At 39.6% G+C, this 25,392-nt stretch overlaps 2 protein-coding genes across 2 annotated transcripts; one reads left to right on the top strand and one right to left on the bottom strand.

The window, feature by feature from the left end:
- Positions 1–1,947: 1,947 nt before the first annotated feature.
- Positions 1,948–17,602, bottom strand: LOC140779716 (myosin-17-like). The gene is made up of 51 exons (XM_073124949.1): positions 17,321–17,602; positions 16,573–16,701; positions 14,595–14,738; positions 14,356–14,501; positions 14,117–14,273; positions 13,943–14,001; positions 13,628–13,787; positions 13,382–13,531; positions 13,158–13,294; positions 12,899–13,045; positions 12,669–12,770; positions 12,513–12,570; positions 12,291–12,392; positions 12,109–12,146; positions 11,841–11,967; positions 11,583–11,753; positions 11,331–11,462; positions 11,131–11,240; positions 10,973–11,033; positions 10,359–10,536; positions 9,965–10,170; positions 9,646–9,765; positions 9,453–9,551; positions 9,085–9,282; positions 8,155–8,280; positions 7,946–8,068; positions 7,732–7,857; positions 7,533–7,637; positions 7,032–7,115; positions 6,819–6,944; positions 6,598–6,723; positions 6,373–6,498; positions 6,149–6,274; positions 5,938–6,063; positions 5,726–5,851; positions 5,517–5,642; positions 5,278–5,417; positions 4,993–5,110; positions 4,839–4,889; positions 4,674–4,739; positions 4,363–4,533; positions 4,040–4,156; positions 3,760–3,945; positions 3,555–3,689; positions 3,402–3,472; positions 3,205–3,304; positions 3,071–3,127; positions 2,898–2,954; positions 2,738–2,818; positions 2,547–2,629; positions 1,948–2,450 (listed from the first exon to the last, which is right to left on the bottom strand). The coding sequence occupies exons 1-51, from the start codon at positions 17,321–17,323 to the stop codon at positions 2,327–2,329; spliced, it is 5,937 nt and encodes a 1,978-aa protein (XP_072981050.1). The 5' UTR covers positions 17,324–17,602; the 3' UTR covers positions 1,948–2,326.
- Positions 17,603–21,025: 3,423 nt separating this feature from the next.
- Positions 21,026–22,899, top strand: LOC140778760 (uncharacterized). Its single transcript, XM_073123617.1, has 2 exons — positions 21,026–22,367; positions 22,520–22,899. The coding sequence occupies exons 1-2, from the start codon at positions 21,026–21,028 to the stop codon at positions 22,897–22,899; spliced, it is 1,722 nt and encodes a 573-aa protein (XP_072979718.1).
- Positions 22,900–25,392: the final 2,493 nt, after the last annotated feature.

Here is a 25,392-nt window from a genome sequence, read left to right on the forward strand (position 1 = left end):
CGCCGCCACGTCAGCTGATCAGCGGAACAGCATGTTGAAACTGTTCATGGGCATGGCTCCGCAATTTTTTTTCTTATTTATTACTGTTTTTAATTAATTATTATTATTACTGTCAAAAGAGCTTTTTTATGTCATCATACCCCCGACCATGTCATTCTTCTCCTTCTTTTATTATTATTTAAATAATTATTATATTAGACAATGAGCAAAATTATTTCTTCCATTGGTGTATCTCAAATACAGTATAAATAGTATAATTTATTCGGCTTTGTTATGCTTAATATATAAGTTAAACAACTAATTCAGTTATTCTAAGAAAATAGATCATACTAAGTTCAAATCATTGATTTTTAATATCAACTCTAATATTTACGACGGAATTAAGCGTACAAGACATATTATTATACGTGGAATAGGATCATTACAAAGTTAATTTAAAAAAATTTGTCGAGAGTTTAAGACTACTTGATTTTGAAGTTTGAGACTTTGACAACTATTTAAAATTTTAAATATATAATGATTTATCTTTTATTGTTCTTTTCGAAAAGTGTAGTGTGTTTTCTGTTGGCTGAAATTATTTTGTTAAAAAACTAAAATATTATTATTATTTTTTAAAAAGAACAACTTTAATATGAGCTTGAGCTATAGAGAAACCTCTATTATCAAGGGTTTTAATTAAAAATACAATCCCATATAGGCTACATAATAAGGAATTATTTACTCATGGATAGGAATCAAATGCGATTTTTTGCACTTTCTCTATAAAAAATAAGTATTATAAAGCTGGTCAAAACCATCTGTCTCGCCATTCATTTAACAAGGGCAAGATGCTTGTAAAATGCTGTACTTGTTAACTTTAGATTTAGACAACAAATTAACTTTAGACTAAAATGTTGGTAAAACTTAAGTTTTATGTTAATGCATGAAACTCAAATAAGATAAAATAAAGTGAGAATACTTTTCTTTCTTCATATTAAAATCAAAGATTGCGAGGTAGATCTATTGTTTAAAGTTTCATATTTTTGTGCGAACCTTTCTTAAAAAATTTATATTTATGAATGGAAATCAAATCTCACTTGACCTCTTGACAAGTCAGAAATTTGAGCCATTTATTTACTAAAATTTAGAAAGATCCTGAGCGAACCAAATATTAAGAAAACAAAATGGGTACTTTTACTTTATATCCTTATAAATAGTTTATATGCAAAAGGACCCAATTAAAATTATTATAGGGCTTATGGGCTTTTGGGCTTTATGAGCCTAACTACCCATTCACATCCCAGGTAGAAGAACGACTTTCTCGGCGAGGTTGGTTCCTGAACTGTTCCAAGCTCGTCATCTCTTTGGCTGGCCTCGTTATCTATCCATCAATGTTGATTGGTTTGAAAATTAAAGAGTAGTTTGAAAACTATAATAAGCTATAAAAGAGCATGTACTAAATTGAGCTTCTTGACCCACCAAATCATATGGAGAGAATGGAGACAGCCAGCTTTACAAATAGGCAACTGATATTTCTTGTTTCTCCTCCATCTGTAATCTCTTATCATCTCTTTCCTGCCCTTGCTGCTTGTCTATCTTCTTATACTCCATTTTCATGATCCTTATGGAATCACAACCAAAAGAAAGTTCCAATTATCCTGAATGCTGAAATATAATAAGTTCTTTGACTACAAAATTTTGAATATATAGTAGCGTTTGAACTTGTTGGTCAGTTTCCTCTTTATACTATATTAGAAGATTTAAATCATAGTATAGTCTGAGGAATCGCTGGATCATCTTTGATATCACACTGGATCACATATTGAACTCTACACACTTTAAAGCGATCAAAACTGCCTTCGGAAAAAAAATATGCCAATAGAGTGTTTTCTCAAAGAAAAAAATAAAATAAAATAAAAAATAGAGTGGCATTACATCAACATATTAGACATAACACAACGTGTCGGAGCAACATTACTTCAAAAAGTTTAAATAAAAAGGAAACAAGAAAAAGAAAAGCCTAGCCCCAATGAGAAGCTGGTATGTGGTTATATAATTACAATACAAAATAGGCAGTACTAAGAGTTCGACTTGTATATCTAGAAACAGAGTTTTTAACAAACCCGACATTTTACCAATTGCAGCTCACAGCAGAGCAGGGACTTATGGCCCTCAAATACCAGAAAGACTCATCGACCAGGATAGAAAAAAGTCGATCAATTCAATCACAAAAATGTGAGACTAGTGGATAAGCTGTTCAGAGGAACGGAGTCATATAAGCGTGTACATAATGAAAAGCAGCTCATATTTATGGACAACTTGCCGTAGAACTCATTGTAGAGAATCACTATTCTTTCCTCTTCAGCAAAAATGCAAAGGCTGGATTTTCACGAATCAATGGTGATAGATCAACATCTGCTATCCCAGTATATTTGCTTGACTTGGCAATATCATCCACCGAAAATGGAATGCTGAATTCAAAAATACAAGCATGCATTCATACTTTAGTTTTTCCAGTGTTATTGAATCAAGAGTTGATCTCAGCATAGTTTCTAAAGAAAGTTAACCTCGAATCATCATCCAACAAGAAAGAATTGCTAACTCCATTATTTGATTCCTCAATCATCATAACTCTCAAGCTCGAAATGACCTATATAATGTAGGCAAACTTAGATACTCTAAAGATAGGAACACAGTACTATAGACCATCTGGGAATGCATTTGTAAACAAAACTTCAGTCCAGTCAAACTAACTTACATCTGCCGAAACATTATTTGTGCCGTCTTTGTCATCCCAATACATAGAACAGATTCTGTATAATTGTTGTTTACTGAGCACCTGAGAAAATTGCATGAGATTATATGGGTCTAGCTAAATGAAAGAGCTTGAGTACTTGACTATAATAAATGGTACTTACTGGGCAAAGATCATTAGTTATCTCATTCAACATCTTCATGTGTTTTTCATGAGTTACCTGTTTAAGTGGGAAGAGTTGGATTTGTTGCTTAAGTATTTGCTAAACAATAAACTGCTTGCTTCATTGGAAGAAAATTCAATTAAATTTTGGAGTCATGCATAAAAATAACATACCAAAAATCCAACAGTTTGCTTGATATGCTTTAACTCAACCATTGCTGAACCTGCATACTGTATTTATCATTTACATAGGTATTAGCTAACAGCCTTCAGAAAGAACTTCTCGAGACTAAAGAAAGCATGATTACTTCTTCAGTTGCATCGTAGCACCAGCATTCTAACTCAGACAACCCAGCTTTAATACACTCCCCGTTGCTCAATGAACAGCACTCACGCCGCAAGAGAAGGCTGCAGGACAGAAAGAGGTATCATCCTAGTCTTATCTCAGGGATTCAAGTTACTGAAGAAAACCTTAGATGTACGATAGAGGGGAGAAAACACCTACCTGTTAAATAATTGGACATTAATAAATGAATATATTTGGGTAAACACCTTACTCACTAAAAATGGAGGAACCTGAAATCAGAAGCATAAAAATGTTGAATTTAATTTCTTCCTTAAGGATTGTATAGCATGGAATTTATTAGGTAGAACTTACATAATTGGTTCTCAATGTCTTCAAGTGCTTAGTTAAGCTTTTCACAATGCTCTGCCAGTTTGCATTTGAAGTTTGTTGACCAAAGGAATTCACATGAAATTTTTTTAATGAGCTTGCACGAGATGATCTTGGTGCCTGTAAATTTTACAGAATTTGATAAACTTCTTGAAGAAAAGATGATAAATTTGGCAGAATTTGGCAAAACCTGGATGCACAAATTAAGCAACGGAGTTATCTCTTTCTTCAAGTTGTCTCTTATGATTCCATAAATCTTTTCAAGGAGATCTGTGAGTTGTTGTTTGAAGATCTGAGCTGGATATTTGGCTTCAATTTTACGTAGTCGACCACCACGAGAAGGAAACTCGGTACTTTGTAGAGAAACTCGATTGCCCTTAATCAAAAGAAAGTTGGTGTGGCATCTGAACATATATGTATGTATATATTCGTAATTCTTCATACCATTGAAGGACAATGTTAATGCTTACTTGATACATTCTCCCAACCAAAGAAGATGATGTTCTCTTCATTGTCCATTGCAGGAGCAGCAACAACATAGATGAATTGGATAGCCAATATGCTAAAGTAGAAGCATTATTTTGGGCCTTCAAAAAGAAGTCAATGAAAGTTCAAATAATTTCATTATCAATTTAAGAGGCAATTTTAGTTCATTATTATATCAGGTTAAAAGAAGTATTGATAATACTAGTAAAATTTATCTCAAGTTCAGTCATGAAAAGGCAAAGTATTGATTCCTTCATGACATAAGAAGAGAAAAAACAAAAGTGTATAAAGACCCAGTGTTTATTACCTCTATAGCTAAGCCTATTGTTTGAATAACACTATCAAAGACACTAGTTCTTTCAACTTCAAATGAGCCCCAATGGAGAAGACATTTGTATATGAGACAAGCAGCAATAGGTTTACCACCAGAGAACCCAAGGTCTTTGGAAATGCAACTAATCAACAAGTCCTGGTTGTCCTGCAGAGGTAAATTAAGAAAGATAATTAATTACTGAAAAGGGTCGCTTACAGTTTCCTGAGAATCACAGGTCATTATGACATGAATTTATTTCACTTTGCTGGGTGTTGGGGACAGAGCAAGTAAATCAAATACCATACCTGCTGCACCTCATTAAGTGATCCTTTTGATTTCTCTCCTGTTTCATGATCTTTTGGAGTTATATCCTACATTTGATTTTCATTAAGGAAATGAGTAGCAACTAACCAAGTAACTTTCTCAACATAAAAGACCAGATGTGTGTCCAAATAATTGATTGCACTTACAAAATCAGGCTTAGTTTTGCCATTTGGTATATTTCTGTTTTCTGAAGTTCTCTGTTGAGGCAAAACATATCAGCTTGTATTTATAAATATAAATAAGCATGAACAGTACATGTAGAAGAAAATAATGAAGCAATCCCTGTTATATGATACCTACCTGGATATTCATTGTCTTAGGACGTGTAGCTGATGATTTAGCAGCTGGTGAAACTGAGGTTGCCTGCTGATGAATTGATTCATTCTCTTGCTCCAAATTGAAGGCTTCTTCTTCAAGCCTGTGTTTATGAAGAACAGGTGCAACTTCTACTTCATAATGTTGAGATAAGGATAATATAGGAGTTTAAAATTATAGTTGGTGGCCCGCAACTTAGGATTCAAAATAAAATTGCATAACTGTGACAAAACAACTTGAAAAGGGAAATGTTGAAATATAAAACTGAACCTTTTTATAGCATCTTGAAGCTGATCAATTCTACTCTCAGCATCTTCAGATTTCTTAAGTAATTCAGCATTTCTCTCCTGAGCATCAGAAAGTGCTTTCGTGGTTGCATCAGTTGCTTGTCTTTCTGATAGCAGCAAAACCTGTCATGAAAACAAGTTGTTGATAAGACTCACTAGTCACTATATTTATGACATATATTTCTTTTACTATTTAGCTCTACATAGTTAGTTGAACGTTACTTGAAGCTGATTAATTTTTCTTTCAGCATTTGCAAATTTCTCATGTAATCTTTTGTTGTTAGCCAGAGCATCAGCAAGTTCTCTCTTGTCTGCATCAGTTGATTGTCTTTCTGATAACAACAGAGCCTGTCATGATAGCAACATCCTGATAAGAATAATTATACTCATGCCTTGGGAGATTAGTTCTTATTTAGTTAATTCAGTTTTACTTGAAGCTGAAGAAAGTTTCTTGCAGCACATTCAAATTTCTCAAATGATTCTTTATTTCTCTCCTGAGCTTCAGCAAGCGATCTTTTGGCAGCATCAGTTGCTTGTCTTTCTAAGAGTAACAAAGCCTGTCATGATAGCAAGCAGTTAACAAGAATCACCTTACTTACCTAATCTTAATAGATTAGCTCTTATACAGTTAGTTGAGCCTTACTTGAAGGTACTCTATTTTTCTCTCAGCATCTTCAGATTTCTTACTTAATTCTCTATTTTTTTCCTGCCATTCAGAAAGTTCTTTCTTGGTTGTGTCATTTGATAGTCTTTCTGATTGGAAGAGAGCCTGTTATGATAGCAAGGTGGTAATAAGAATCAACAAATTCATGCCTTATCTGGATAGGTTACTCATCTAATTAGCTGAGTCTTACTTGAAGCTCATCAATTTTTCTCTCAGAATGCTCAGATTTCATGCGTGATTCTTCATTTCTCTCCTGAGCTTCAACAAGTGCTTTCTTGGCCACGTCAGTGGCTTGTCTTTCTGAGAGCAACAGATCCTATCATGATAACAAGGAGTTAAAAATCTCCTTATTCATTATTAATGCCTTATCTAGATAAATAGATCTTCTGTACTATGTAGTTAGTTCAGCCTTACTTGAAGGTGACCAATTTTTCTCTCAGCATCTTCAGATTTCTTAAGTAATTCTTCATTTCTCTCCTGAGCTTCACTGAGTTCTTTCTTGGCTGCCTCAGTTGATTGTCTTTCTGATCGTAACAGAGCCTGTCATGATAAAGGTGTTACTGAGCATCATCAATTTTTTGCCTTTTCTCTTGAGATTCCAATTTACAATTATTTAGATTGATAACTGGTAAGTCTTACTTGAAGTACATTATTTTTTCTTTCAGCATCTTCCAATTTCTCAAGCAGTTCTTTGTTTCTCTCACAAGCTTCAGCAAGTGCTGTCCTGGCTTCATCAGTTGCTTGTCTTTCTAAGAGCAGTAAAGCCTATCATGATAGTAAGGAGTTAATAAGCATCACCTTGCTTATTATTAACTACTGATCTTGATAGGTTAGTTCTTCAGCAGTTAGTTCAGTCTTACTTGAAGCTGCTCAATTCTTCTTTCAGAATCTTCAGATTTCTTAATTAATTCTTCATTTATCTCCTGAGCTTCTGCAAGTTCTTTCTTGGCTGAATCAGTTGATTGCCTTTCTGATAGGAAAAGAGCCTGTCATGATAGCAAGATGTTAACAAGCATCTCTATACTCGGGCATTGTCTTGATTGGTTACTCTTATTTAGTTAGTTCAGTCTTACTTGAAGCTCATCAATTTTTCTCTCAGCATCTTCATATTTGACACGTGATTCTTCATTTCTCCCCTGAGCTTCAGCAAGTAGGGCCTGTCATTATAGCAACATTTTGATGCACATCATCACAATCATACCTTAACTTGAAAGATTAGCTCCCAGGAGAGATAAGTGATTTATGATAAGATGTTTAATAAAGAAGAGTAAGAAGTAATGAATTATAATAAGATATTTGAGAGAGATGAAAGACGAGTGATAAATTATATTAAGATATCTGAAAGAACTTATAGTTAAATTAAAAGTAAATTAGTAAGTACGTTAGTGTGTGATATAAGATGTAATTTTAATAAATAGTGTTTGTACTCTGGAATATAGTGATTATGATGTTTAGATGTTATTCTGCAATAATGAGTTGTATTCTAGAATTAAAAGAAAAAAGATATTCTGGAAATGAAAGAAATGGCAGATAAAAAAGGACCACTCTTATTTATCAAGTCCAGTCAGTCTTACCTGAATCTCATCAATTTTTCTTTCAGCATCTTCTGATTTCTCAAATAATTCTTCAAATGCTGCCTTGGATTCAACAGTTGCTTGTCTTTCCAAGAGCAACGAACCCTATCATGATAACAAGGTGTTGATAAGCATCTTTATATTTAGTTTAGTGCCTTGTCTTGATGAATAAGCTCTTGTCTAGATGGTTTAGCCTTACTTGAAGTTCGTCAACTTTTCTCTCAGCATCTTCAAATTTCTCAAGTAATTCTTCAATTCTCTCCCGAGTTTCAGCAAGTTCTTTCTTGGCTACATCAGTTGATTGTCGCTCTGCTAGGAAAAGAGCCTGCCAAGATAGCAAGTGTTTTAATAAGAATCACCAAAATCATGCCTTATTTTTAATGTCATTTATTGTATAGTTAGTTCAGACTCACCTGAATCTCGTCTATTTTTCTCTCTGTGTCTTCATTTTTCTTAAGTAATTCTTCATTTCTCTCCTGAGCTTCAGCAAGTTCTTTCTTTTCAGCCTTAGTTAGTTGTCTTTCTGATAACAGAGCCTGTCATGATAGCACAGCCGAGATAAGATCAATATAGTCACTACTTATCTTGGTACATTACTCTTTTTAAATTAGTTCATTCTCACTTCAAGCTCATGAAACTTTCTCTCAGCCAGTTCTGATTTCTGAAGCAACTCCTCATTTCTCTCCTGAACTTCAGCAACCACTGTCTTGGCTGCATCAGTAGCTTGTCTTTCTGAGAGTAACAAACCCTGTCATGAAAGTGAGATGTTGATAAGCATGCTGTGCTCATGACTTAACAATTGATCAGCTCTTAGCCTCTTAGTACAGTTCACCTACCTGGTTTGCCATTCTACTGTATCTGTTTTATGCTAGGATTTGTTGCAGAATCTACTATACAGACTGGAAAACATAAGCACCTCGTTCCATTTGTTTGTAGATTTGGATATTGAAATAGTGTATTAAACTCACAAACTACTCTAAAAAGCTATAATGTTGGTTTTTATCTTTTATATTCTAACAAACTGTGCAGAGTTGAACCCAATTTCAAGCTGAAAATCATGTTTATTTGTATAGCATAGGTTTTAGCTCCCATTTCCTACATATAGGTTTCAAGATGTCTAAAGAGCAGAATACCCTCATCATATTTCTATGAGTGTTTCCAGTCACTCCATCTCTCTCCTGTCCCAGATTTTATACTTTATGCATGTGAGGACAAATCAATATCAGTATATGCAAATGATGTTTCTTATCATGGAAAATAGAGGTAAAATCAATCAAGTGGTGCATCAAAGAGCATACTTGAAAGGTGCCCCTGTGAGTCAGCTAACACCAAACAATTTTAGTCAATGGGACAAGGTTATATGTGAAAATATTTTAGTCCATCATGTTTGCTTACCAAGATTTACATACTTTTAAGTTTTAACTGAATGTTCCGACCAGTTAGAATCATCCTTTATCTCTGATTTATGCATCTACTACCAGATAATAGATTAAAAATCAAAATAATTTTAGCATATATAAAAAAGCATTAACTGAACTTAAAGAGGACATACCTCCAGCTTTTCAATTTCAGCAGTTAATGAACCAATCTTTTCCGTATCTTGAACAATTACAGGGACTTCCTTTGCCACTAGAGTTGCCTCTCTTTCCTGTACAACCATGGCACTTGCTTCGTCTGCTTGCAATTGCATCTCGTGCAACATATCCTGTAACTCAGCAATTTCTTGTGCTTTTCTCTCCTCCAGGTCTACCTACAAATTGGAATCAACTAAAATTAGGCTTCAAACTACTACATCTCTGCATGGTCTAGCTGTTCATGTCATATTGGCAGATTATACATTTGAGGCCACTATGTTAAAGAGAAGATCCCATCATCGAGGACATTTAATAGGAGAAATCCAACATAAGAAATAGTAATTACTCTTAATTGTTTCTCCGACTCTAACAGTGAAGTTAGTTCTTCCACACGTTTCTCAAGTTTGTCTTTCGCATCTTTGAGGGCTCCTGTTTCTCTTGCAGCCTGCAAAAATTTGTAATATGTACACCATTTTGAAACCCCATTACAGAACATAAAATGCATCAGAGACACTTGAAAGCAAGCAAAGAGAGACTACCATTTTAAGCTTTCTGAGCTCTTTCGTTGCAAGCCTTCGCCTCCAAGAACACTGATAAGTAAGTGCTGCTTTCTTTAGAGCCTGATAATATGAAAAATCTCTGTGACACCGCCATTGGGCCTGCAGCCAAAAAACTGTCTAGCCTCAGATTTGTAACTTAAAATTTCACATCAAAATTGGAAATGCCAATTACCTAAAAGTATACAGCATATAGTAGGACTTAAGCCATGACTAATAGAGAAACAAAGAAGAGATTTATCAATACCCTTTTAGTAAGAAATTCAAGTAGCAGCATCCTGATATGGAGAGATAATGTTACCTGCATATAGGTTGCTGCTCTAGTTTGCTTTCTAAATTTAAATTCTTTGCGAGCAGCCATCATCCTTAAGCCTGTCTGCAAAGTAATTACAGATGACCAAAGTTGTGAATAGGATTTCCAGGCAAAATGTCGACGCAAATTTTTTTGAATTTTCACTGCTGCTGCTTCTTGTCTCATGAATTCAAACAACTTACAAGCCAATCTTCCTGCATATGACGAAATAGACAGAACGTCGCAGATTTGTAAGATATTTACTTATATAATGTTATACAAATGCCTGCACTGTTGCACTGGCTGTTGCTGGAGAAAGGCAGCACAACATGAAGGCCACATACTGTTTAGGCCAACTTATGTAAAAATTTTCAGTTCATATATCTGCTTAATAGGACTTTACCTCTCCAATGAGATTGCACAATTATAGAAAGTCTCCTCAGCTTAAGAAACTCCTTGTGAGCAATATGTGTGCGAACTTGTCTCTGAATGTTTCTGGCTGCTCTTCCTAGTACCTCTGTTCTTCTGGCATCTAGTTCAGCCATTTGGCCAGCTCTCAAGAACACTTTAGTTTTCCCTATCTAACATGACACACAATGTGGCAAGAATGTAAGATCAAGGAATATTGGCATAAGAAATAACTTGCAAAGAAATAATTCGAACTGACCAAATACATTCATAAAATTAAAAAAGAAAAACTACAACAAAATCTTAAAAAAGTTATCTCGAAGAATACAAGATTACTCATGTAGTCATGTGTATTCATTTTAGGTGTGCTGCTTTGGTGTACTTAATTGTGAATAAATCTTTAGAATATTGCATAACAAGATATATGGGACAAATCTATCACTTTTCTGTTTGTCCATCTTAAAGCCTTTATCACCGCTTATATACCCTAAACAGGAACATGCTCCATGTCTTGTCTTCTTCCTTGCAATCAGATTGTGTAAGTGAGGAAGAAAGACAAGTTGCTTCCATGAATAATACAGCAGATAATTGTAATCTAACATGGCTTACCTGGTAACCTATTAGACCTACTTTATCCAGAATCTTTTGGCACGCAATCTTCTCATCATAGCTATCCATAGAAAAAGAAAGACCAATTAAAGTCAAACAAAATGAAAGGTAGAAATTGAAACCTCAGCAATGTTTGAATTTCCACATTAAAGACTTACTTTCCTTCTAAAAATTCTGGAGCAAGAACTTTAAAACGATGAATAAATTCTCGAAATGTTTTTCTTGTAGGATATCCAGCACAGCTAATTCTAATTGCTTCAAGAACACCCTGCAATTATAATGGGATTGATTTTCTTAAAAGATATATTAGATATATTTGTATAAAATGATACTAATAAAGATATTATTGGATGCTTACATTACAGCGTAGCTGTTGGGAAATGTTGAACTTCTCAAATATTGAAGGCTTCAGGAGATTGTTAGGCTTCACACATCTAATATAATGAGGTTCCGTAGAGTTCAGAGTATCCATGAGAGATTGAAGTTGCATCTAAGATTTTTTTTCCCCCAATCCATGAGTAAACAAACAATGATCTATTAAAACTAAACTCATATTTTGTGAAATAGCAGAACTGAGATTGCATGTGATTAGAAATATACAGTCTCTTACCTTAAAGCGTGTCCCAATCGAAGAGAATTTTGAAGACTTTGATGACTCTTCTGGAAGTGGTGGAAATAAACCTGATACAAAGGAGCATTTAGAAGCATTGAGTAATTCCTGGTGTTCTGCCACTACGTAATCCTTATTTTTGTCCAGGAAATAATCAGCCTGATATGTTACCTGCAGAGAATATACATATTACTGTTAATTGACATGAAGAATTCATGTGACTGAAAAAGATTGTTAGAGTTGTTAACAAATGCTTACATCCCCTGCATAATGTGAGATCGTAAAATCAGTACGAGAAAGCTTTGGTTTGCTAAAACGCTTGTGGTTTTTAAATGTTTGATACATTTTCTGAGCAAATGTCTCATGTGTCGCCCTAGGAAACATGCTGATAGACACAAACCAGAAACAATTATTAAGCTTGTTCAGTAGTTGCCAAACATAATGTTATCACTCAACAGCTTACAAACCTAAGAGGGATAGATAAAGGAGAAACAAGCAGAGTGAGGCAATGAAATTTACCACTTACCAAGCTTCGTCAAGAAGCGCAATGACACCACCTGGTTTCTGAACAAAATAAAATAAAAATAGAAGAAATAGATAGATGTATTGTTCATAGTGCATTAGAAGCTGGATATAGAGAATAAGAGTATCCATATATCATGATAGAAATAGTAACTGTATCCATCTAACAACAAATGAACTGTATACCTTCTCAATCAAGTCCAGAACATCTGTATTATCAACAAACTCAATATAACTCCAGCTAATCTCCTCCCTGGTATACTCCTCCTGCTCCATTTTAAAAACGTGCTGACAACACAAATACATGTTAATGTCTCTTCTTTTGGCAGAGAAAACAGACAAATTTAGACATAGAATTGACAACTTCCCAGAATCATAGCTAACTATCAAGCTTATTTTCAGACATACCTGGTTGAAATGTTGTTGTAGTTTTTCATTTGTAAAGTTAATGCATAATTGCTCAAAACTGTTAGCCACAAGATGTGCAAACTTAGGTCAAGACATAAGGTTAATGATTATTTGTTTCATGTAAGATTTTACTATCTTCTTCTATTGATAGCTTACCTATTGGTTTTGAAACTCTCAAAGCCATAGATATCAAGAACTCCGATCAATTGTTTAGAATTTGGGTCCTGTCCAATTGTCATATTAATTTTCTGTACCAGCCTGTAGACAATACAATCAGGCAAAATCATTCTTGCTTTGCATGAACAATAATAAAATGACTACAGAATAATAAGGAACCACATTAATACGTTCCATCAGAACAGATAACATGTGAAGTCGATAGTTACCAATCAAACAATCGGGAATATATTGTTTTTGCAAATCCATCCCTGCTGATAAGTGCTGAAGCAGGATCAAGTGATCTATTAATAACTTCTTCTCGTGTTACTATTAATCGTGTAATTAGTGCTTTTTCCAGTTTCTTGCAGTCACACCTGCAATAAGCATTATCTAATACATGTTTGCCATGAAAAAACTACAAGCATTACCTTTCAGAAACAGAGAAAAAATAAATTAAATATACGTCTTAAAAGAAATTGGTCATACATTAATAGTTCTGCTGTCGTTTCAAGATGGAACCTTGATTTCTCATCCTTTATTATAGATGAATCTGCCTCTTGCCCCTTCGCGAAATCAACATTTCCAAGATGAAGTATGGAAGCTACAACCCTGAATATAGCCTCCTGAAAAATTAATTTATCATTTGAAAACAATTATTTATTTTAGAAACAAGTATTACCTTATGATTAAAAGAGACAGAAGTTGCTAACCTGTTCTTGCTCACTGATTCCAACTATATCCATGGCCCTTCTGGTTTCTAGATATTCATAAGCATCATCTATCCTCTCCACTTCAATGCAGGTGGACTGGTTTAGGTAATGAAATGATTTGGGGTCTGCCAATTTGTACTTCTTGATATCCTGCCAATTAGATGAATTCCATTTGAGATGTTGTAGTGTGGTGAAAAAGATAAATGCTAGAAGGCCCAAGAGTGAGCACTAGTCAGCATAATTTACCTCGGGAGGTGCAGCACAAAGAAAGTAAAAGCAATGGTAGTTTCTTTCAGGACTATTGATTTGGCAAACACGAGACCTTTCAAGCAAGTAGGTTCTAACAGCAGCACCAGATATCTTTCCATGGTCATCAAATTGGATCTCAACGAACTTACCAAACCGACTTCACCAAAATATCAAAGATGAAATTAGAAAAATCCACAAGTTAACTGGAGATAATCAAGCAGGATTAAACAACTATTATTTTAACTTTTATTAGTCTAATCAAAGTACACAATAAAAGAAAAGTATGATGAATATGATATAGGAATGGCTTACCTAGAGTTGTTGTTCCGGACAGTTTTTGCATTCCCAAAGGCTTCAAGAACTGGATTAGACTGAATTAAGAACCAGAACAGATCAATCAAACAAAACCTCTCTCTAGACATCAAGGAAAAGAATAACAGTGGTACTTAGGATTTACATAAAATTAAGAAAAGTTCCCTAACTTACTTCTAGAACTTGCTGCTCAACAGACCTTCCTTCAGTTCCAGATCGTCCACCCAAGAATGCAAGATATCTCATGAGCATCTTTGTTGCTTCAGTTTTACCGGCACCACTTTCACCACTCACCAAAATGGAGTTGTTTTTCCCTTCATGTATCATTGCCCTATTATCTTATTCATGTACTCATTTAGAAATAGGTTGAAGTACGCCAATTTGTGAGTCATGAATGACATATAAGAGATCACCTGTAAGCAGCTTCTGCAATTGCAAAACAGTGAGGACTCAGCTCTCCGATTTCTGCACCTTTATACTGTTCCATGGTCTCTTGGCTAACAAGATGAGGCAACCTTTGGAATGGGTTTATTGCAATCAAAATGTTGCCGGTGTATGTCTGCATATGCCAGAGAATATTCTCAACACAGTTTATGCAAATTTCAGTATTACTCCCTTAAGCGTCAAGGGAAGATGAAATAAACCGACTCACATAAATTTCGTTCTGTGCAAACCGGACAGCCAGGTTTTCTAGAACACCAGGTTCATGCAAGTATGATAATTTTGTCATGTCATCTACTCCTCCTGGTGGAGCTTCTGTATCTTTTGGAAACACCTTCGATACATCTGCAACAACCTATGATGATAAATCAAGTAGGACCCGTGTCAACATCTACATAATTCTGCATAACTTTCATAGTAGACGTACTGAAAGTCCAAAGTACCAAGAGTTGCAATTTCTATGGTTCAAATGGTGTGATACTTATAGTTATGAACTTTCTTATTTGAAGTACTAAAATACTAGTTAAAGTCACTAGCTAATTCAGTTTTCTGTGCATTCTTCGGTTGACTTTCGCCTGCAATAGATGTCACTGGCGAACACATCATAGTCGGAGTAAGTTTAGGTTATTCAGTGTGCAGGGAGCTAGAGACCTTAATGTGCCTGCTGATTATGTTACCTGGTTTCTCCAGCTGTGAGAGGATATAAACAATCTTCTCCATCAAATCTATTAGTTTCTCTTTGACCCCACATAAGTGCCTTGGAAATGCACATACATGTGAAAGGAAAGGTGTTTATTTCCAGTATATTTTAATCAAGGATGTTAGAAACTAAGAATTTTATTCTATGGATAATTATTTATGTTGACATTTGGGGCTCATCAATGACGCAACAACAATCAAGTCATTAACAAATAGGGAAAGTATTGTTTTTATGCTTAAAATTGTTTCCTTTTTATTTTATATTCTTCTTGCTAGTGGAAGCCAGAAGGGGTGTTCTTAATCATCTTATAGGAGGGAACTTTACTAAAGAAGCTCTAAGTTTTTGTGGGACAGGTTCCATCAAATGAAAAATCTTTGTTCTTCTTCACTGCCCTTTCTCTTCTATGACAGCCAGGCCAATCCCCTCCACTAACCTAAGATAAAGTTGACAACCCAATATACCTTCCATTTGAACTCCCTCAACAATGGCGGTAGATCACAGGTGAATTATACAAACTTTGGCAGGATTCATTTGACATACCCAACAAAATCTAGAGCTTATGCAGAACCACCAACTGAAATTCAGAATGTGACAACTGTAATGCCTACTTGAGTACCACTATGGCATGGAAGGAGGCAAAAACAAAATATTCCTTCCAGCATCTCCATGTATCTCTTCCTCTTATCCCCCACTTATAAGAAACGATAACATGATTTAACAATATAAGTATGAAGCAGAACATGCATGGAGGGTCTACAAGAAGCTTGCCAAATGGCCAAAGCAATGAATGCTATGCACAAAGTGAACTTAAATCTTTATAAAAATTTGCACCCTACAGATTTAATTATGTAGATAAAATTCTGTCCAAAAAAATTCTGGTTATGAGAACAAAAGTGAAGATTTGATACAAAAAACAAAGGGATATATGATGGAAACAAATATCAAGACATATGATCCAAATATGTATAAGTCCATCAACCATAGAAAGCAATGTGGCAAGCATCAACAGTGATTTGCACATTCATGTATAAAGTAAGACAAATCGAGCATATCTTATGTCACATAAATGTACAATTATCCATGTATATGTGTGTATGACTCTATCTATTTATTTATGTGCCCCCAGTGTATATGAATCTGTAACATGTATGAGTTGGACAATCCACTCAATCATAGCTGACATAAATTGAACATATAAGACTTGTGAGCAGGTGAGAGTCTCCTTAAGAGAATGTGGTGGAGTACTAATCCAACAAGACCAGCATTTCTTGTGCGTACAGACCTACTTAATGTTCTAAAGTTATAGTCTAGCCCTTTGTTATAAGAAAATAAGAAACACGATCAGCTTCTATCAGTATAACATTTAAACACATCACATCAAAAAAAATATATATATATATTGTTCCTCATCCAGGAAGCAACAGAGTTGAGATTTGTGAAACTCTACTCTATAGTGTAAAATATATCATGTCAATTGTTGAAACCATACCGTCTTCCCATTGGTTGTATTCACATGGACCTCATGATTCTTAATCTGGAAAACCTCCCCATCAATCCAAGCTAAAACTGGATCTTCAACCCATACATGAGAACCTACAATAATGTTAACTGGTGTTCCCTGCAAAGTAAGTAAAAGTTAGAACTTAAAAGTTCCATCATTCATGAATATAATACATTTTGGTACTTCAGAAATATCCCACCTATAGGCATTAGTTAAATGTTTCAATAGGGAAAAAGTGCCTTAAATTGGCTATAACATCTTCAATCAAATGAGAATTGTTCATTCTTTAGAAAACTGTTTGTATCGACAAGCATAACTTTACCTTTCAATAAATGCACAATAATCACTTGCTGATGAACAACTTATATGTATGAAAATGGTCCTATGATTAGAAAAGTTCCTCAAATAAAATTCCCTAGTTCTGAGAACGATCCACTTAATCTACATACCTATCCACCGTAAGTTAATTAACTGAAATCAAGACAGAGAAATTAGAAACAATAACCCGGTATGCATGCAGCACCCTATGGAGAAACCAAATCGCAACTGAAATATCTAACAGCATGAGAAGAACAAAGACATTTCGCAGGTGAATTTATGATTATTGCCGGTCCTCGATCTCTAGTCCAGAAATTGATCTTAAAATTCGATAACCCTATTTCTTATTCCGGTCGATAATTTATAACCACGACAACGCACAATGCGACTCCAAGTTAGAGAAACTAGATACGATTACCATCGATTATACGACGAAGAACAGGCGATCCGAATAGACGACGGGTACGACTCGATCGCAACTGATGCGTTTCGATCGGAGATCGGAGAGAGAAGTATAAGGAAGGAGTCGACGGGATTCTTGCGATGGTTCGGCCTGGCCTCCCTCCTTGGCCTTTCTCCTCCTCCTCCTCCTCCTCTCTCTCTCTCTCTCTCTACTCCTTGATCTCGTCTTCCTTTCTCTCTCTCTTCTGACCGCTTCCGGTCTATTCCTCTCATTGTAATGGAAGGGGTTAGCGTTGGATGGAGACTTAGTGGGCTGCACACCAGCGGCGCGCGCGTAAGCTGCTCGTCTTCGAGACGGGAACGAAGACATCGAGGGGAATTCAAATAATTCCCTGTGACCGATTATTTTATAGGGGAAATGGCGTCCGACGGACAGCTGGCAGCATCCGGTTCGATAACCTGATATACGTTGCCACGTCAGCTAGTTCGCGGAACAGCTCGTGGGAACTGTTCCTGGGGCCCGGCTCTGATAATTTTTTCTTTATTTACTGTCAAAAGGACTTTTATCAGTTATTATTATTTTTATTTTAAAAAATTTCTCATGATATCTTAAAATTTTGATGATATCCTAGTTATATCTACACTATTAGAATTTGAATTTGATAACTCTCTACAATATAAACCTCTTTAATTATTTATTCTCTGTTTAATCTTAAGTTGAGAGTGACTCCTAGCTAGAGTGGTAGAAAATAGCTCAGTGAATATATAAGGCTTACAAAGTTGTCCGACTTGAGCTCTAAATAAGCTGACCAGAGATGGAATCTCATCCAGCAGTTGTCCATCATCATTTACCAACCAACTCTAGTAGAGTTGGTAGGTATCTTGCTCATGACTAAGGAGGTCATGAGATGAGTTCAACTTCAACCCTAAATAATACCGTGAAGAAATTGTTTGGTGGTTGGTAGTTTGGTGTGGCTTTGCTCGATTCAGTTAATGGCTCGAGTGCAGTTAGCTTGGAAGAACAGCTTGGCAACGCGGCTTGGAGCAGGTCTCGACAGTGTTTGATTCGAAGCAATTGTTTGGCTGTAACACCCCAAATTATAAAAAAAAAAAAAAAAAAAAAATCCCTGACCGACGCACGTGCCGAGCACGTGCGTCGGCCTGCCACCCTGCCACCCTCCCTCTTTTCTTTTCTTCTTCTCTTCCCTTCCTTGCCGTGCACGCCACCCTCCCCCCCATCTCCCTTATCTCTTCCTTCCCTCACCGCAGCCTCCCTTCTTCTCTCTCTCTCCCTCGTGGTTGCCGACAGCCGCCGAAGCCGCCGACTCACCGACCCCTCCCCCCTCCGGTAAACCTCCTTCCTTTCTCCCCTTTCTCCTTCCCCTCGGCCTCGCGCCGTGCCGTCGCCGTCCCCGCGCTGCGCCGCCGGCCTCGTGCCGCGCCGCCGCAGCCCCGCAGCCCATCAGCCTCTCCACCTCCCCTTCGTCTCCTCCCTCGGTTGGGGAATACCGAGGGAGGGTAGGTGGGTGGGGGGGGGGGGTTTGTTTAACCCCCCGTGCCCTTCCCCTTCCCTTTGTGGGCTGCGGTATGACCGCAGCCCACTGATCCCTGGGTGGGCTGCGGTCAGACGCAGCCCACCGAGCCCCTTGGTGGGCTGCGGTCCAAACCCCAGCCCACTAGGCTTGGGTTGGGTGGGCTGCAGACCGCAGCCCACCAACCAAGCCTTTGGTGGGCTGTGGTTGGACCCAGCCCACTTCGGCCAAACTTGTGGGCTGCAGTCCAATTGCAGCCCACCTTGGCCCCTTGCCTATTAGGTTAGGGTTGAGCCTACCTATTGCCTCTAGCCTAGCCCATTTGGGTTCATTTGGACCCTATAACCCTGTTTACCATTTTCACCTAATTTGATTAGCTCGATCCTTAATTTTGGGATAATATAGGATTCCTAGGGTACCCTTGACTCGTACCAAACATAAATGTGCTAATAAGATAATTAATTCTATTAGTTCGCTAATGACTTTACTTGCGTGAATTAATAGGATTGACACCGCGTGAGGAAGATTTTGGGATCCCGGACTAGCGGACGAGTTTTACCTTACCGTGGAGACCCCCCAGGCGAGTAGAGTTATACAAATCTAGAACAACATGATACAGTAGGAAATCATGCAGTTGGTACTCCCTGTTATATCTTTTGCATATGTAGTTATTTATAACCTGTTCATCATAGTATCATGAGAATGTTAATGTGTATGATAATGCTTTACATGTGTCCTGTATGGTATACCGTTGCATAGATGTATGATTGCTGTGAATATGGACTATAATGATCATGATGACTATAACATGCTTTATACACGCATAAACACTGCACCACTTCCACCTATCATTAGTAGTCGAATTCTGACTAGGCAGTACCCCTACTCACTCAGCCCAGGGTTAAGGGCAGAGTGTATCATATATGTCTATACTATTAGCGGCCTACACCTGAGGTCGGGAAGCCTGTGTGGCATTCAGGTAGTTATACTGCATAGTTAGGACTAGATTATGATGATAGAAGAACATGATTGTGAGGCGGGGATATAACTCTAGCGGTACCCGACGACGCAGGGTTAGGGCGTCTGTTGATGAGCCGAGGGCTCCCGATTCTCCCGCCGAGGGCGGTGATGATTTAGAGAGAGTGAGATATGGGCTTACGACCGGGGTCCTGAGTCTGATGGCCACAGACAACCGGTCACATGTAGTGTCGCCATACACGTGTAGGTGACATTACCGCTATATGTGTATATATCCCCCCTCGATGTATGTGATGATGGATGATTATTTCGTAAGAGTATTTACCCTGTGTGGTGAATAGCTCGGTGAGCGATGATAAGTATGATTATTGTTTTGGTAGACATGAGATGACTGAACTGCTATTTTATTGCTGTGCATAACACGTAAACCTATGATTGAGATGTGTACGAATAAGAGATTGTCTCAAACTTTATATCTGTGTGAACTGATCATAATATGTTTGGTAAACTAGCATGTTCCAAGATAGTGATTGGTAATCTTTATCAACTGCATTGACTTAGTAAATTGTGGTAAGTCATTTTTAATAAGCATGTCATTATCGTTAGTAAATTTAGGCATACATTGGATATACACCTGTGATGTCATTATTTTAGATTGTATGGATCCTACTCGCTGGGCTGTAAGCTCACCTCTCGTGGCGTATTATTTCAGAGCTAGAGGACGCAGGTGCGGGTAGCGAGGAGTAGCCGCTTTCTTTCTTTCTAGTACGTATGTTAGTTGTATTAAGCCCCTGCGAGGGTATGATGATGATGATGTATCTTTTTGGACTTTAACTTAGTATTTTGGATGTATATTTGGAAGGCTTGTTGTGGCCTGTGGACTTGAATCCGGACTCTTATAATTGAGTTTATTTATGGTGAAATTGTGCTGTTGTGTGCCTTGTGAAATCCTTGTACTGACAGGTCATGTGATACACCACGTGGGGGGGATTTACCCACGCGGTTTCCACGTGTATTTGGAGGTCTGGGTGTTTCAACTTGGTATCAGAGCCTAGGTTCACCATAAATCCGGCAAGTCTTCCTAAATATCATTCAAATACATAGGAAATGAATAATAATAATGAATACCTAGGAGAAATGAATAATATAGTCACTCACGACTTGTGCTATACTTGTGAATTAAGAGCTAAACTGCTTTGAACTTACCAGGAATGCCGCCTAGACGTGCTCGGTCTGTTCGTGCGACTGGTCGTGGACGGGCTCCAGCCCCTGTCGACGAACCAGCAGCCGGTGCTTCAGCTAGCATTGAGGCCCTGGGACAGCTTGTCAGACAGCAAGAGAGGCTCATCGAGGAGTTAGTGCGAGAGCGCACGGCAGCCATGTCTGGGATGCACATACCGAGGGAGCCGCCAGGGCATTTTACCCCAGCTGAGCAGACTGGAGGTGGGTCCGCCTGGTCGCTGAACCGGTTCATGCAGCTTAGCCCCCCTTTGTTCAGCGGCACGACAGACCCCATGGAGGCTAATAGGTGGATGGTGGATGTACGGAAGATCCTGACTGCGTTTGAGTGCCCGGAGAGCCGTCAGGTGACCTTTGCCACCTTCCTTCTCCGTGGGGAGGCGGAAGAATGGTGGAGAGCCACTGAGCGCCTGATGCCAGATCGCCTGGCTGGGGAGTACATCACTTGGAGGGCATTTTCGGACTCCTTCGACCAGAAATATTTCCCTGCATCCCTACGTTTCGAGCTGACGAGGGAGTTTACCCAGTTGAGGCAGGGAGATATGTCGGTGGCTCAGTATGAGGGCAGATTCAATGCCTTGTCCCGCTTCTGCCCTAGAGTTATACCGGATGAAACTGCTAGGGCCGACCAGTTCAAGATGGGCCTCCGAATCGAGATTCGCAAGCAGGTGAACATGGTGAAGAACCTGACATATGCAGAGCTGGTAGAGAATGCTGGGATAGCGGAGAGGGACTTACTTGAGGAACGCTCACAGCATCAGGAGCGGGCAGCGGGTCGTACGGGCCGCTTTGATGGGCGTCCACGTGGAGGCCATTCTGGTGGGACCTTCCTACGACCGAGGTTTCACCCTTATTCGGGTGGCGCGGGATCTAGTGCTACCCCGAGTAGACCCAACCCTCAGGGTTCAGGCGGGCCGAGTAGGGCCCGACCTTCAGTTGGTGGCGGGAGGTCGGCAGCAGTCTCGAGCAGTGCGGGCAGTGGTGGTTTCGCACGGCCGTCTACCCCTGAGGGTCGGGTTTGTTTTGCTTGCGGCAAGAGGGGTCACATATCTCGTGACTGCCTCAGGGCTCGAGTTACCTGCTTCCAGTGTGGAGAGTCCGGGCATATCCGCACGCAGTGTCCCCTGTTGGGCAGAGCGCCAGCCACTCCTACCACGCCTGCTATATCTGGAGCATCGGGAGCCAGTACTGCCGCGAGTAGGGGTCGTGGGGGCGCGCGATCGGGACCTCCTAGCAGAGGGCGGGGCGGACGTACCGGCCGGGTTTTTGCTATGACCCTGCGGGATGCCGAAGCATCCAATGACGTGGCCACAGGTAACCGAGTAAATTAAGCATGTTTTAAGTTTTACGTATGTCCTATTCATACATAATATTAGATCCTCCTTCCTAACCATATGCAAATTTACATATTGCGAAAACTGTGGTTTCTAATTTTCTTTAGTTAAGGCTTATATACTTGATGGCAGGTACTATGATTTTATTTGCACACACCGCTAGGATTTTATTTGACCCCGGGGCCACCCATTCCTTTATTTCTACATCCTTCCTGGAAAATGCGGATGTGGCGCCGGGACCTCTTGTGGAGCCCTTAGTCATAGCCACCCCACTTGGAGATTTCCTAGAAGTCCGCCATGTTTACCGCTCTTGCACCTTGACTTTTGGCGAGTGGGACTTTAAGGCGGACCTCCTACCTCTCGAGATGCAGGACTTTGACCTAATCCTGGGGATGGATTGGTTAGCCGCCTACCATGCCAGTATCAACTGCTACAACAAGGAGGTCATCTTACAGCTTAATGATGGCATGGAGTGTCGATTGCGTAAGGATCGACAGGTGGACCGATCATAGTTGGTGGCAATCATGTCTATCGAGTCAGCTGGGACCCAAACCCTGACTGACTTACCGGTGGTGCAGGAGTTCCCAGATGTTTTTCCTGAGGACATTCTGGGGCTTCCCCCAGACAGAGGAGTTGAGTTCATCATTGACCTGATCCCGGGGGTGGGACCAGTCTCCAAGGCACCCTACCGTATGGCCCCGAAGGAGATGGAAGAACTGAGAGAACAGATTGATGACCTACTGAGTAGGGGACTTATCCGGCCTAGCTCATCTCCTTGGGGCGCTCCAGTCTTGTTTGTGAAGAAGAAGGATGGTACCCTCCGCCTTTGCGTTGATTATCGGCAACTGAACCAGCTGACTGTGAAGAACAAGTACCCATTGCCTCGCATTGAGGACTTGTTTGATCAGTTGCGTGGAGCTCGCGTCTTCTCGAAGATCGATCTGAGATCTGGGTATCATCAGTTGAGGATTAGGGAAGCGGATGTCCCAAAAACCGCTTTCCGTACCCAGTACGGGTTGTATGAGTTTTTGGTTATGCCTTTCGGCTTGACCAATGCACCAGCTATCTTTATGGACTTGATGAACCGAGTCTTCCGCCCTTTCTTGGATCGGTTCGTAGTGGTATTCATTGATGACATCTTGATTTACTCTGCCTCAGAACAGGAGCATGAAGAGCACCTTCGTTTGGTACTGCAGATGCTAAGGAGAGAAAAGTTATTTGCTAAGTTCTCCAAATGTGATTTTTGGCTGGAGGAGGTGGTGTTCCTTGGGCATGTGGTCTCAGGAGAGGGCATCCGGGTTGATCAATCCAAGATCGCTGCTGTTCTCAATTGGAGGCAACCGAGTACCGTCTCGGAGGTCCGTAGTTTCTTGGGTTTGGCCGGATATTATCGGCGTTTTGTGGGAGGATTTTCGAAAATTGCCAGTCCCCTCACTAAGCTAACCCGAAAGGATCAGTGTTTTGAATGGACAGCTGATTGTGAGGAGAGCTTCCAAGAGCTGAAGAAGAGACTTACATCTGCACCCGTCCTTGTAGTTCCTCGCAGTGGAGGAGGCTACCAGGTCTACTGTGATGCTTCATACTCAGGCTTGGGTTGGGTGCTCATGCAGGAGGGCGGAGTTGTCGCTTATGCATCCAGGCAGCTCAAGAACCATGAGCGGAACTACCCTACCCACGACTTGGAGCTAGCAGCAGTAGTGTTCGCCCTGAAGATTTGGAGGCATTATCTTTACGGGGAGAAGTGCGAGATCTTCACTGACCACAAGAGTTTGAAGTACCTATTCACCCAGAGTGAGCTGAACATGAGACAGCGCAGGTGGCTTGAGCTGGTGAATGATTATGACTGCACTATTAACTACCACCCTGGGAAGGCAAATGTAGTGGCGGATGCCTTGAGTAGAAAGTCGATGGGAAACTTGGCTAGTTTGATTACTCAGCAGCAGGACATCCTTCGAGAACTGCAGAAGATGGACGTGCACATCGTAGCCAAAGATGTGGGTACTGGACTGCTGGCCCAGTTAACTGTGAGGCCGACTCTAGCGGAGAGGATCAGAGTTGCTCAGGTAGAAGACCCCTATTTACTGCAAGTCCTCCAGCAGGTTCGAGACTCAGGTAAAAAGGGTTTTTGCCTTGATGGAGTAGGAACCCTGAAGTTTGGAGATAGATTCTGTGTACCTGACGTGGGCGGACTCCGTCGGGAGATTTTAGAAGAAGCCCACCAGACATCTTACAGTGTGCACCCTGGGGAGACGAAGATGTACCATGATGTTCGTAGATACTTTTGGTGGCCAGGATTGAAGAAGAGTATTGCAGAGTTTGTAGCTCGATGCTTGATTTGTCAGCAGGTCAAAATCGAACATCAGAGGCCGGCTGGGACACTCAGGCCATTACCTATTCCTGAGTGGAAGTGGGAGCATATCACCATGGACTTTGTGGTGGGTCTGCCGAAGACCTTGAAGAAAAAGGACTCTATATGGGTGATTGTGGATCGATTGACGAAGTCAGCTCACTTCCTCCCAGTCAGTACCACTGATTCTATGGATCATCGAGCCACCTTGTTCCGGGATGAGATCTTTGCTCGCCATGGGGCACCAGTCTCCATTACTTCTGATCGTGACCCTAGGTTCACCTCTAGGCTGTGGCATCATTTTGCTAAGTCACTGGGTACCAAATTGCAATTTAGCACTGCCTATCATCCTCAGACTGACGGTCAGTCCGAGCGGATGATTCAGACCTTGGAGGACATGCTACGTGCCTCAGTTGCAGACTTCGGACTCAGTTGGGACCGACACCTTCCCCTAATTGAGTTCGCCTATAATAATAGTCATCACTCCAGCATTGGGATGCCCCCCTATGAAGCGTTATATGGTCGGAAATGTCGGACACCTGTCAGTTGGGATGAAGTGGGGGAGCGGAAGATAGAGAGCTCAGAGCTGATACAGGAGACCGTGGACAAAGTACGGAAGGTACGGGAACACTTACAGGTTGCCCAGAGTCGACAGAAG

This window comes from Typha angustifolia, chromosome 15, assembly GCF_048772165.1.
Source record: "Typha angustifolia cultivar Huaian chromosome 15, ASM4877216v1, whole genome shotgun sequence".
Lineage (NCBI taxonomy): Eukaryota > Viridiplantae > Streptophyta > Magnoliopsida > Poales > Typhaceae > Typha > Typha angustifolia.

Bases quoted from the DNA above. Each gene is read 5' to 3' on its own strand.
- LOC140779716 (XM_073124949.1), bottom strand. The intron at 13,046-13,157 runs GTATGACCAATT...TGCTTATTGCAG, and splicing joins ACGACAGCAGAACTATTAAT to GTGTGACTGCAAGAAACTGG. The intron at 7,116-7,532 runs GTAAGACTGACT...CTATAATGACAG, and splicing joins GAAAAATTGATGAGATTCAG to GCCCTACTTGCTGAAGCTCA.
- LOC140778760 (XM_073123617.1), top strand. From the start codon at position 21,026: ATGCCGCCTAGACGTGCTCGGTCTGTTCGTGCGACTGGTCGTGGACGG. The intron at 22,368-22,519 runs GTAACCGAGTAA...ACTTGATGGCAG, and splicing joins ATCCAATGACGTGGCCACAG to GTACTATGATTTTATTTGCA.